The 13,292-nt window shown below is 45.1% G+C and overlaps 1 protein-coding gene across 8 annotated transcripts in view; it reads left to right on the top strand.

Annotated features, from left to right (window-relative positions):
- The window catches only part of LOC307241132 (voltage-gated potassium channel subunit beta-2-like), a gene marked incomplete at its 5' end in the record, with an annotated part of 73,178 nt that overhangs the window by 19,489 nt on the left and 40,397 nt on the right, over positions 1-13,292 (top strand). For 2 of the 8 annotated variants that reach the window (XM_080015158.1, XM_080015157.1), the window contains one exon: positions 10,470-10,741. The exons of the other annotated variants lie outside the window; for them this stretch is intronic. In XM_080015158.1, coding sequence (XP_079871284.1) covers positions 10,539-10,741 — 203 coding nt within the window. Of the gene's footprint in view, positions 1-10,469; positions 10,742-13,292 lie in introns of those variants that run through there. 8 annotated transcript variants of the gene reach the window in all.

The following is a 13,292-nucleotide window of genomic DNA, read 5'->3' as shown; positions in this document are numbered from 1 at the left end:
TAGTTGAAGGAATTGCAGGAAACTGTGACCACCGATATTATATCTTTGGGTTAGGTTGGAAAGGATATAAGCAAATTGTTTTCAAAAATGTGTTCCGGATTCAGTTCCAGTGTTCCAGTTCCTTGTCTTTTCCATGACCTGAAGATGATTGGTATGTTTTTAACCATAAAATCTGGGTTGTGTCAGATTGGATTCAAATTGTTTAGAGATAGAGTGTGACCGCTGAGTTTGAGGAATCTCTACCAGGCTGACAAAGTTATTGCAATTAATGGGTTTTTAAAGCAATTATGTTTCCTTATTGATTCAGTAAGGAATGGGAGATCAATATCGATAAATCCTGACATTCTGTTTGTTCAATGTCTTGCCTCCCATGCCCAGTTGTTGCTATGGTTGAAACCATTTAATTATAAATTGAAGATGGTTCGCTAAATAGTAGTATCTGCATTTTGGGGCTGCTAGTCCTCCACAGTCATACTAAAAACACTAATTTGGCTATTCATATGTCTGGTGTGTCTAACTTGACTCTATCCTGTCCTCACCCCGCCCCCATCCCCTCCATCCAAGTATCTGTGCATTATCACTTTTGGTCGTCTCATGCTCAACACATGGTTCTGTAGTACCTTAGCTCCCCTTCAAGTGGATACAGTAGTTGTAAATGGATCAACGGTGACATTGCAGTGCTCTACTAATACGAGCTGTCCTCTGTTCTGTCTTTAAACAGTACGATTATGTTTCTGTGTGAGTGTGCGTGTGCGTGTGTGTGTGTGTGTGTGTGTGTGTGTGTATGAGAGATGGTGTATTGACAGCCTTTACAGGCGCATGCGTGTTTGTCTCATTGTGTGTAAGTATTTATGTATGTGCATCAATGTGCATATACCCTATGTATCATAACCGACCTTAACCATTATCTCTTATCCTTGTACCTTATCATTCCTTTCTTATCCTAGAACTGTCAGGGACCTGCTCTGAACTGGCTGCCAGGCAGAGTTTACGATAGCTTTGTTCCTCCGACTTGCATCCACACCCCTCTGGAAACTTCCCTTTACTACAAACCAGCTCTCTGTGTTACACAAGACTTATTTATACCTCTGCAAAGTTTAGCATGCACCATATATAGACATCTGTATGAGCGGATGCTAATGTAGTCTCGACCCAGAATTGACAAGAAGCACAGGGTCACTGACAATGAATCAATTGGGAAATAATCATGTCTATAATGCCACCGATGTGGAAGTTGGTTTTACTGTGTTGGCCTTGTTAACACTTTGTCATTTTTGGGGGGGTGTATTGTTAGACCACCTCAAGCACTCATGCAGGGACACTATTTTCAGCTAAACAGAACATCTGAGCTGCTTGCCACGGTCTTAGTTCAAAGGGCAAGCGCTGGCGGGCCATCGAAAAGAAAACAATTCCCCGAAAAATGACATTGGGAAGATGATTCTGTTGACGATCGGCAGTATCTAGCAATCCTTTGCGTTAAAGGGTGTGCAATTCAGATTAATTTTCATTACAGCAAATTTTGTTGAATGCAGCTTTAAACACAAGACGACACCCATTTGGTTACATTAATGTGCTAGTGTGAGCCTTTGGTGCGTATGAGTGCTAGTGCGTTATGCTTTACACCTTGGTGAGGCAGAGTTGACCTCATCACCGCAGTTGTGCTAAAGTCTTCATCTCGACCTGGCAATGCAGCTGTCCATCTGTGAGCTGTTGGTGGGGGTGTGTGTTTGTTGTGTAATGTAGATCAGCTCACGCTCATGCACTGCAGTGTATGTGTTCGCTAGCGTTAACTTCATCCGACACATCGGCATGATCTTGTTTTTTCGGGGGATCCCTACGATTTTGTCAATTGACAGCTTAATACAGTCTCTGGAGTCTTTATTCGACATCTGTGTATTTTCTCCCAACTTCTTGGAGTGGTAGGCTGATACAAATTCAGTCCTGTTTAATTCTATAACCCAAATTAACTATTTGCGAGTTATATCTGTATTCATGCCCAATACAGATATAACTTACAAATAGCTAATTTGGGTTAATTTGGCCTCTGTTTCCATTTTTTAAATTGTTAAATTATTATATTTTATTATTGTTATTGAAATATTGGTTCTCTGTTGTATTTAGACTCTCTCCAACCAGCAATATATTCCATATGTATTGGGAATGTCCCCACCTCACAGATGACATGGATAATTATTTAAGACACACCAGTTGCACTGGCACGCACGGGTACATAAGGCACAGGTGTGGGTGAACACTCAAATTTTTTGATCTCCACTGTGCAGTCCAAGACATTGGTCTAAGCAGAAGTGTAAAGGAAGACAGAAAAAGCAAAGGGAATTTGCGGAAATAATACGGGACATATAAAAGGGATCTACTGTACTTACGAGACAGACTGACGGTTATATCCACTGCCCGGTGCAGATGAGAGTCTGCATGTACCTCCTCTCAGGATTGCTGTAGCCTCTTGTTTGTGGGTTATGGAGGCTCTGGGAATCATCTAGCACACTGAACGAGTATTGTGTGGCGAGGCCCACTGACACGCTCAGGTATAGCTCCGTTGTGGAATCCGCTGTTGTTGGTGTGAAGCAGTGGGGTGGGCTGAATCTGCCAGGGGTGATAGAAGTGCACCATCAGGGCGTATTGCGTGGCGGTGCCCGCTTCCCCTTTTGGGTTGTCCAGGATCAGTGTGGCTGTATGCATGTTGCTCGTTAGAATACTCAATGACCAACTGGGGAAGGGTCACCGATGGACCGTGCTGTTCCCCTAGAAGCCGACCAGTTCTGTTTGGTTGGACATTTAGTTTGTTTGAGGTATGGGAACCCTGTTTCAGAGTCCAGTGTTTTATTATTTTAAGGTATAGGAACTCTGTGTCAAAGTTTGTAGTTTTAGGTTTGGGGACCCTGTTTCAGAGTCCAGGCATTTTTTTCTCTGGATTCTCCCTGGCCTCAGTTTGGTGTTGGGGGTATGTGGTGTGCGGGTGGAGTGGTTTGAGCAGCCACACCTGTCTTGGGTCTTGGTAATTTGTCCCAGGATCAGTGTGGCTGTATGCCTGTTGCTCGTTGGAGTAATCATGAGCAACAGGTAAAAACACAGGAGAGGAGTCCTTGTCCAGACATGTCTTCCATCTGCTACAGGCTTGTTTCGCCTTGCCCACTCGTTACCATAAAACTGTGTGTTTTCAACTCCGTTGTCTGTGTCTCAGTGTTGGAGGGCCATGGAAACGCCGCTCATGTGGCAGGCGAAACAGCGACAGTATGAAGATAAATAAATAAATAAATATATACAGTTTATATATATATATATATATATATATATATATATATATATATATATATATATAGTATTTAAATAGAAAAAAATAGAACGATGGACAAAGCAGGGGTTCACTAATGTGCAGGCTTTGGATTGCGTATGCCTGTAGATCATGGTCACAATCAATGTGTGTCTTGCCTGGGCCATCGCAGGCCAGGAGGACCCTGCCTCTTGCATGAATTGCTGTATCATGCCAGCTTGAGCTCAGGAGACAAGTTGCCTTTTGTTTAAAGTAAAAAGGCCAGCCATTTCTACTCTGGTAGTTAACCAGTTTAAACATCCCAAAGGGGCGGAGCTAAGGGAGCTGGCCTCAGGATTTAGGTGAGGTCCCACCCCACCCCTCCATCCGTCCGGATAAGCGGCGCAGGGAGTATCCCCTGGCTGCAGATATAGAGGAAGAGGAGAAAGATGAAGATGTTGATGTGGAATCGTTGCTCCCGGATACAGATGAGGAGGTCCTCCCCCCTGTGCAGCCACAGGTAGATCCAGGGGAGGAAGGCTGTGAGCACAGCACACGAATGAGCCACCTCACTAGGATTCAGGTGGATAGGGCTTCTAGAGTCCTTTGTATCTACCCCTCGCCAGAGGCTGACTCCACCCCCACAATCTTTGATAAGGTTGGGGGGTTAGGCCAGCCCCTTTTTCCGTGCCCCTCCTCCCAGATTTTGAGAAGGTGGTTTAGGAACAGCTGCAGAATCCCTCCCAAGCCACTCCGGAGATGGCAGGATGCTTGCTGCTGCTAGAAGCCGGGAGATCGTCTGCTGTGGCCAGTTACACCTGGTGGATCAGGCTATAGCAGCTTTGATTTGACCTCGAAAATCCATCCTGGGAAGAAGCAGGCAGAGGCAGCTGACAAGGCCACCGCGGCACTGTGGTTGGTGAGACCCTATTTGTGGTTGTCTCAGTCCAGGCTGTAGCAAGAGGAACGAGCCTTTCTAGTGAAGCTGCCCAAGAGCCATCGGCCATGTTTGGCCAATAGGCCAGTGACTTGCTGCAATGAGCTCAGGAGGCCCGCTGGTGTGCTCAGGAAGTGGCCAGTATTCTTGGCCCGCCGGGGTGAGCATAGGTCATCAACCACTCAGGCTGAATGCCCTCACCAACCCCCTGAGTACCTTAGATGCTATTTGGACTGAGGTGCCCGGCAGCCGCCACCGTCCTCCTGACACGAGCAAGAGCCCACCCAGCCTGCCATCACATTGCCACAGCCCGTCTCATGGTCTGAGCATGCCTTGGCACTGACAGCTGGGTGGCCTCAACATGACCCAAGCTTACTGGCTCCAGTTTGCTGGACCTCCCCCTATGGCGAGATCAGTGACAATCTTGTCAGTGACAAACCCACGGCTCAGGGAGGGGTTGCGTCTCTACTCTGACGAAAGGAGCAGTCAGGGAGGTAGAGCCAGGGGATTCCTGCTTTTTCTTTATCCCCAAAAAGGATGGGCGACTAAGACCAATCCTTCACCTTAGGGGTCTCAAATGGTTTATCTGGCTCCTGAAGTTCAAAATGTTCTCAGGGTTAATCAGGCGATCCAGGCAGGTGATTGGTTTACCACCAAAGACTTCAATGATGCCTACTTTCAGATTCTCATCTGGGAGGGTCACAGGCTGTTCCTAAGCTTGTCCTGCGACGACAAGATCTTCAAATTCTGTGTCCTGTCCTTTGGGATCTCACTGGCCCCTCGCACCTTCACCAGGTGCATGGACGCAGCTCTTGGGCCGCTGTGGCAGTTAGGACTCAAATTCTAAAAGATCTGGACGAGTGGCTGATATGTGCCAAGACAGACGAACAGGGTCGCCGCCATGTGGTCTAGCTCCTAGAGCACATTCAGGGCCTAGGTTTTCACCCCAACCAGGAAAAGAGTAGGCTGGTGCCATGTCAAGGCACACATTTTCTGGGAATGGTTATAGACTCCAGGACCGCCACTGTGTCGCTTACCTAGGAAAGGCAGGAGACTTTCAGGTCCTGCCTGGCACATTTTTTCCTGGGGGAAAAGGTCACCAGAAGAAGGTGCCTGCATCTCTTGGAGCTGATTGTGGCGATGTCCAAATAGTTCCGTTGGTCCTTCTTTACATGTGCCCCGTACAGAGGTGCCTCCTCAGACTGGGACTGCCCCGATAGACACAGTTGCAGGCCAGTGTGTGGGTCACCCATAGGCTGCGACTTGCCCTCTGCTGGCAGGGACGCCCGAGCAATCTCGCCAGCGGAAGCAGGCTGGGTCCTGTGACCCATTGCCAACTAGTGTCGTCAGACACTGCTAGAGTTGAGGGCAGCCCAACTCTCTCTGTGGAAATTCCTGCCACGTCTGCCTTGGCTCCCCTTGCCTTTTCAGACTTGTGCATGAGCTGTGGGTGTGTGCATCTCCACACCGTCTATCACTCAAAACAGTACAGGTGCCTTGGCTGGAGAATTAGGGTATGGTGACGGCCATCAAAGCAGCTTGTGTAGAGAAGTGCAGGCTATCTGAAAATTGTAGTATCCTCATTGCACGATTTTTGAAGGGTGCCCAGACTCAGAGCTTGTGTTAGAGCCCCCTGTGGCCTTGGGACCTGGAGTTGGTCCTGGAGGCTCTGCAGTGTGATCCTTTTGAACCCCTTGAGTCGGGGAGCCTGATGGCTGTCACTCAAGACAGCGTTTTTATTGGCAGTGACATCTGTAAGGAGAGTGGGGGAGATGCAGCCCGATCAGTCCACAAGGGACTTTGCAAGTTTAGGCCGGTGCTGCATCCCCACCCAGCTTTTCTTGCCAAGGTCCTCTCAGACTTACAACTCAATCAGATGATTGAGCTCCATCCCTTCTTTTACCCACATGCGGACGGAGGACAGCGGCAGAGACGCTCCCCACTGCCAGGTTAGAGCACAAGAGTTGTACATCAGGGCCACAAGGGCCCACAGGGTAACAGACCAACTCTTTGTGGGCTTTAAACAGGAGTGTCTGGGAAGACCACTGTCGAAGGCTAGACTGTCCCACTGGATCACGGAAGTGATCCAGCAGGCATAAAAGGCAGCAGGAGTACCAGTGCCACCCAGAATACGGACACTCTCCACCCGTGGAGTTGCGACCTCTGGACCTGAAGGCGAAAAGGGGAATGTCTAGCAGATGACCCGAATGTGGTCGGGTCATTTTCAGCGCCAGCACCCCTGCCCAGGCATTTGAGCAGCTGTCTGTGGGCCCGTGTCGGCGCCACCCTGGGAGGTTATGGGGGGCAGAAAGTGGACAGCACCGGAAGGGGAGACAGCGTCCTGCGGCACCAAAGAGCAAGGCGGAGCCCCCTCTAGGCCGTTAGGCAGGGCCGAGGTCCCGACGACTCCCACAAGGGTCCTGGGGGTGGATGCAGCGGGCTGGCTTACGGTTGGGGACGGCGGGCCAGCTGTGCATTGTGGTGTGGTCGTGCCACTCCTCGTCCTTGTGGCGCTCGTGTCCCCCTGGGCATTCTCCTCCGGGGCACCGGAATGGGTTGGGGATGAGGCAAAGCCGACGTGGGTCCTGGGGCCGGACTCAGGGCTGGCTCCCAGTTGGTGGCGGGCCAGCTGTGCATCGCGGTGTGGTCGCACCACTCCTCGTCCTAGTGGCGCTCGTTTCTCCCAGAGATGGTGATGGTGTGGTGGCGGCACCTCTGGGCACCCAGCTGTGGTGGATCCGCTCTGTTCCTCCAGGGGATGCACACTGGCGAAGATGTGCTCCAGCTGGCAGCGGAGGAAGTCCTGCTCATCCTCCAGGTCCGTGAAGCGGAATGGCTCCTGGGCGCCTTTCCTCCAACGCCCTGCGCCTCCCTTATCCTGTTGACTACGCCACTTGTGGGAGTCTCTACCCACATGTTAGGGTTTAGGGATAGAGACGGATTTGTTCCTTGTGTTAACAAAGGCTCGCTTGTGCTCGCTGGCAAAAGAGGAAGACAAAGTAAAAAGGATTGACAGTTTATTTCTTGTGGTCGTGCTCTGGACGCAAGCGTTTCTGCGTTGTGTGCCTCCGCCCTCCACCGAAAGACAGAGCAACATATAAGAAGACTCTCCTAGCCCAGTGCCTCTGACAAATCAGCACTAAAGAGGCTGATTGGGCACCACCATGGAGCCAAGCCAGCCCTGTCCCTTGAAGATGTGGCTTAACCACACCCCCTCGTTTGCCACAGTGTAAAGCCTGATTTTTTTTCAGACTGATTTTTAATCTCAATGATTGTTTATAATCTATGGTCTATGATTGTGATTTTTTATTTATTTATGAAATATAAGACATATGAATTGTATATATTTATTTATCCCCAAAATACTTTTTACACTAAATAAAATAAGACTAATAACAGAATATTCTTACCCATCTTTAGTTGAACCACCATTTTGGAATATTGCATTACACTCAATGGGCCTGATTCACAAACAGCGTGCTGCTCAAATTAATGCTTAAATTGTGCATCTGCACATTCTAAGGAAACACAGCATCTACTTCCACCGTTACTGCAGCCCAAACCCGCACCAATCACCTAAGAGGGCATGCTACATAAAAGGACGCATTTTCTGGCTTTAACTTCTGAAACAAAAACGTATATTATAATATATTATCTATTGATAGATAATATTGATAATAACTGTACGGATTGATAGTTATACTGGGACCTTTCTATCCACAGTGTATTCCGATAAAAGAGTTGACACGGATGGCTTGGAACAGTTTGTTAGATTTACATTAAGTCAACAGGTATATGGGTGACAAAGAGTGATGAATATTGAATGAATAATTTAATGGGTTATTGAATGGTATCTGTAATAAGGTATAAATAAATATATTGAATCATTAAACAATTAAAAGATAACCGAACAGTCTCATAATAACCAGGCTCTCCATTGAAGCTGGCGCACTGCTATGAATTTGCGGAAAATTCCAAATGGTGAAAAACGATCACTAGGACCCTGAGACGTACCTGAGCTGCCCTTAAAGGTGCCTGACTGAAATAATGCAAATACACCTGGGAAAATAACAGGGAATTCAGAACAATTTTCAATTTTCATCTTTAGGGGTCTCTATTTCTGAGCAGCAACAGTGACTTCCTTATATGGAGACATTGGGGGCGTGGTTTATGCTAATTAGACACATGTTAAGTTCCTGATAAATTACCAGATAACCTTCTGGCACCGCTAGTGATTTTCATTCCATTTACAAATGCATACATTCACACATTCCAGTGTTACACCGTAATCTGTGACCACCGAAACGTGCGACTGTCACATATTCTGATTAGTGGTGGGCGTTCTAATTGCTTTCAGGGACAGGAATCTTTTGACTCAGTTCAGCAAATAGATATATTCACTGATAGGCAAACGATTTCCGGTGAGTTTGATGTTCGCAAATGAGTTGTTCTAGCAGTGGATTTGTTCAGTTAGTCCTCCCTGCAGCCGAAGTCTGTGCAGGAAGTCTGCTGGCAAATAACAATATACGAAACGATATTGTGATCACAATTATTATTTATCACATTATTCATCCATTTTGGGGAACACAATTCTTTAACTGCACTTTGTAAATAAACAGAAAACTGCAAATTTGCATCCGCTTCATAGTTTATTTCATAAACCGAAGTAATCAAAAAACGATTGTTTCTAAAACTCAATTTTGAAAAAAATATTTTAAGTATTGTTTTTTTTACTTCATGTGGGCATTATGAGGAAAACATAAACACCGTTTTAACACTCTCAACAACATAACTCCAGAAAATGTGCAACAGTGACCTCTTCAGTAACACATTTCGGTGGTCACAGATTAGATTTGCAAGACTGCATGTGTGAAAGGGCCTTTAGAAGTTGTGGGTACGTGCCTCACAATGTTTGAATGGTTCAGATTCATCAACATCGGACGTAGGTAAGTATAAATCTGGCAGAAACAGGCCTTAAATCTGGCAGCGATTTTGAGCTTTGCTGCACTGAATGTGTACCATCGTCAATTGGTTTTTCATCAGATAACCACAGGATTATTTTAAAGCACACCTGAGGGGGCTCTAACACAAGCTCTGAGTCTGGGCACCCTTCAAAAATCGTGCAAAGAGAATACCACTAGCAAGTGGAAAAAGGTCTCTGACAGATGGACAAAGGGGGGATTCATGTGTCACCACACCATGTTACCCATCTTCGTCACTATTCTCCGGGGAATATTTTCTTAGCACAGGTCAGGTTATGTAACAAACATTTTTCAACACGTGTCAAGTAAAAACATTTTGTTTGGCCTTTTTCCGTTATGACAATCTACAAGGGATTTACAGCTTCACAGAGAATACTTAAAGGGGACCTATTATGATCAGCTCCCTTTTTAGTGTGTGAGCACATACATTTGGGTCTCTGATGGGCCAGCGAACACACAAACTGTGAAATAAGACAACTCAGTAAGTTTTTTGTGAGCTGCCTTTGTCAGAAAACATGTGGTGAAACAGGCTGTTCAGATTTGTGTCTCAGTTCTATGTCACATTGAGACACAGTAGAATAAGAACCGCTCTTCATCTGAGTAACTGGAGAATAACAAGCGCCACTGAGAACTGCTCTGTTGGTTTCACAGACCAGCACAAATCTTTTAAAAGAAAGCGGAATTAATACCAACTGTGCCGACATTTTAGGAGAAAAGGCAGAGTGCTCAATTATGGCATCTACATAGCAGCCAGAAAAAGAGGTACAGGGAGTAACAGAACAAATTACCCACACACTTTTATGCACAATCTTTTCATAATAATAATAATAATAATAGTAGTAAGAATAATAATAATAATAATATATACTGTATATGATAATATACTAACATATTAATAATAAAATAACATAATGAATGTGTATTATTATTAATTATCAGCATTGTTATTCAAAATGTAACAATATTTATTTATTTATTTAATTGTTGTTTAATTGTCTTTACTCCATTATATGTCTTGTCAATGCAAGAATTCCATGCCATTCCATGCCAATAAAGCAAATTGGAGTTGCATTGATCGGGAGAGTTAAGGTGACGGAGAGGCAGAGAGGGCGAAAATGGGAGAGTGGAAAGATGGGGAGTGCCTCTCTATCGCTCTCTCTCCCTCTCTCACTCTCCCTCTCAGCCAGACGGACGGACAGGCGGAACCTTGCCTGATCTCTCGAGTCTCTCCGTGCGGTCGTCTGTAAATCCAAACTTTTCCTCCTTCGGGATTCGGGACATCCGTATTTTTTTCCCTTTTCTTTTTTATTCTTTTTTTTTGTTTTTTGTTTTTTTTTTCTTTTTAGAAATGCAAGTGTCATTTGTCTGTACGGACCACCGGGCGGTGAGCCGCAGCACGGAAGACCGTCTGAATCGGCAGAACGCCCACAGCCCCGGCACCAAGAGTAAGTTCCGAGCCGTGGCCATGGTGGCTCGCAGCCTGGGCCAGCTCTCCGTGCAGCACCTGTCCTCGTCCAGCGACCAGAGCATACGCACTGGCATGAAGTACAGGTAGGACAGCGTTTCTCAAGGTGCGGGGGTTCCGATCCGAGTGAAACCCCCCCGCCCCCCAGGGGTCCTCCACTAGAGGTGCCAGGGTCCCCAGCGAAACGATTAATAATAATAGTTCAACTTCACCGTTATTTCAGTTACAAAAACAAGAGTGGCAACTCACCTACACACCTTTATGTGCATTGTTTTTCAACTTTATTTTTTATTTTATTTTATTATTTATTCATCCATTTCACTATTGTCTTAATGTCTTAACCTCGTTATGTCATTAATTCATTCATTTCTTTCATTATTGTCCCGATGTCCTTTTCCTATATATGTATTTTGTTACATATATGTCTTCTGCTTGACATGTTTTGGCATTGTCAACAGTGCTGGTCGGCCAATTAAGTACATTTAAATTTTATTGAATGTATAACTGTTTTGATCATAGTTTGGTTATCTCGCCGTCTAAAGTATAAACAAACTAACGCAATCATATCTGACAAAATAAGAAAAAATCTTCTCATATTGGGTGGATCTGTATGAAATTCCTTGATATTAAAAGGATTGAGAATCACTGAGTTAGTGGCTCAGAACCCCTTCCCACCCCGACCCAACCAGCTGGATGCAAATCATGACTTTTAATTGTTGCTTCCCCATTCAAATATGGGCTGCATCTGCAACCAATGCATGCAACAACTCTTCCAGTGTGTATTATTGTATTATTTTATTTATATTATATTATATATTATTTACTATTACATTTATTTTTAAAGCAGTTATGGGTGTTTTGTACGATCCATCCAAGTGTGTTGCAAAGGATAGGGAAATAAGAATTCACTATGGCGCCAGAACCCATGTGTCCCACTTTAAATGGATCAAATGGAGTATAACAACTAATGGCATAACAAATAGAGTTGCTCATAAAGTAACAAAAGTATACCTTTGCACTTTATTTTGTATGGAAAGAAATATCAGAATCAGCCAAATCCTCACTTTAACTTCGAGGCTTGAGATGTGATCAGGTGAATGTTTCTCAAGATATGAGCTGTCTCTCTGTCACCGCCTCACTCCTTAGACGCTGGTTTATTGTGACAAGGCAACGTTTTCTTTTATTTTTTTAAAATTAAATCATGGATTACACTTTCAAGTACAAATAAAATATATTCACCACTTACCACCCCCCCAACCTATTTGACATTAATGCTGCGAGAGGGCTGTACATGTTATCAAAAGGAAATGACTAAATCCCCCCCTTTCGTGGCTTTGAAGTGGAAATGCGGGCGCTTAGGAAGGGCACTCCCCATTTCCTGCTTTTCAAAATACTTCAAGGGGCTACTTGAATTAATACCTTTCTCCTTTTTTTAATAGAGGCGCCTCTTAACCGATAACCCATCAGGCGCCTTCCCACTGATAACCTTTAATCCAAATCCCCTAACACCAGTTTGAAGGGATTTTCGAAACGTCCTTCATCTCTGGGAAAGGGGTGGGGGTGAAATAATGTGCTCAGAGTTCTCAGAGAACCCGCATAGGGAAGCGTGGGCCTCTTCACTGCCCACTTCACCTCCGCTGTGTCAGCTCTGTAATGGTACATCAAAGGCTGGATCAGCGAGGCAGTGTGCCCCATTACGAGGCACGTGCCACGGGCTAATGTGAAAGTTGACACTGATGTTGGTTTTCCCAGCCAGGGACTCTCTCCTCTGGAGGGATATTACCCCTTCAACCTGTAATCCAAGGCGAAACATTGCTTGGACATTTAGGCGAAGGGCGGTGCAGATATATTTTCTATTTCCTGTACATACAAGAATCAGGCATGGCATGTGTTTGAATTAGATTTCTCTGCTTTTGATTAATCTTTCGTGCGTCATTATCTTGTAATATCATGTACTAGCCAGTATCGTTTTCTGCAGACGATGTACTTCAATGCGGGAGACTATTCTACTTCCCTCAACTCTACGGGGAACTGATGAAAAAATCCACAATTTTCTTTAACGTCTTCGTCTGAAAACACAAGATGGGATTCGATTACTAAATCTGTCGATATAAAGATGTAAGTTGATGTAAAACATTTTTGTCTCATAGGCGTCAATATGTGACTAGACCAATGGTAGTTAATAGGCTCAAGTAAATGTGCCCTTGTGTTTGTTTCTCAGGTGCATCTAGTGGTTGGACGCCACTCACTGATTATCTCTCTAACTCAGCTGCAGGCAGTGTTGTCATGTCAGAGTGAATTTCTGCTCAAGAACAATGGAGAATCCTCCCAGTTCAGATTAGCATTTTAATAAAGAGGTTAAGGTGCCAAAGAGGAACATAAGGGAGCTTGTGCATGGCACCGTACGCACACTAACAAACATACAGTGAGCAAGACAAAAAGGAAAAACCTTGAAGTAAGTAAAATGATCTGCCAGCATGGTGAGAAAATAAATCTAGAAAATCTAGACCAGTCAATTTATCCTGAGAGAGAAAAATGAAATGAAATACATTCGCCCAGGTGCTCGTCTCCCTATTTCTTCCCACCGCAGTACTATATTGTGTCAGGTCCTTGTGCTGTACTCCTCAGAAGAACTCC

Source organism: Zeus faber (assembly GCF_960531495.2).
Source record: "Zeus faber genome assembly, chromosome: 15".
Classification (NCBI taxonomy): Eukaryota; Metazoa; Chordata; class Actinopteri; order Zeiformes; family Zeidae; genus Zeus; species Zeus faber.
Note: the sequence above shows the minus strand (reverse complement) of the source record. Positions and strands in the feature narration are given on the sequence as shown.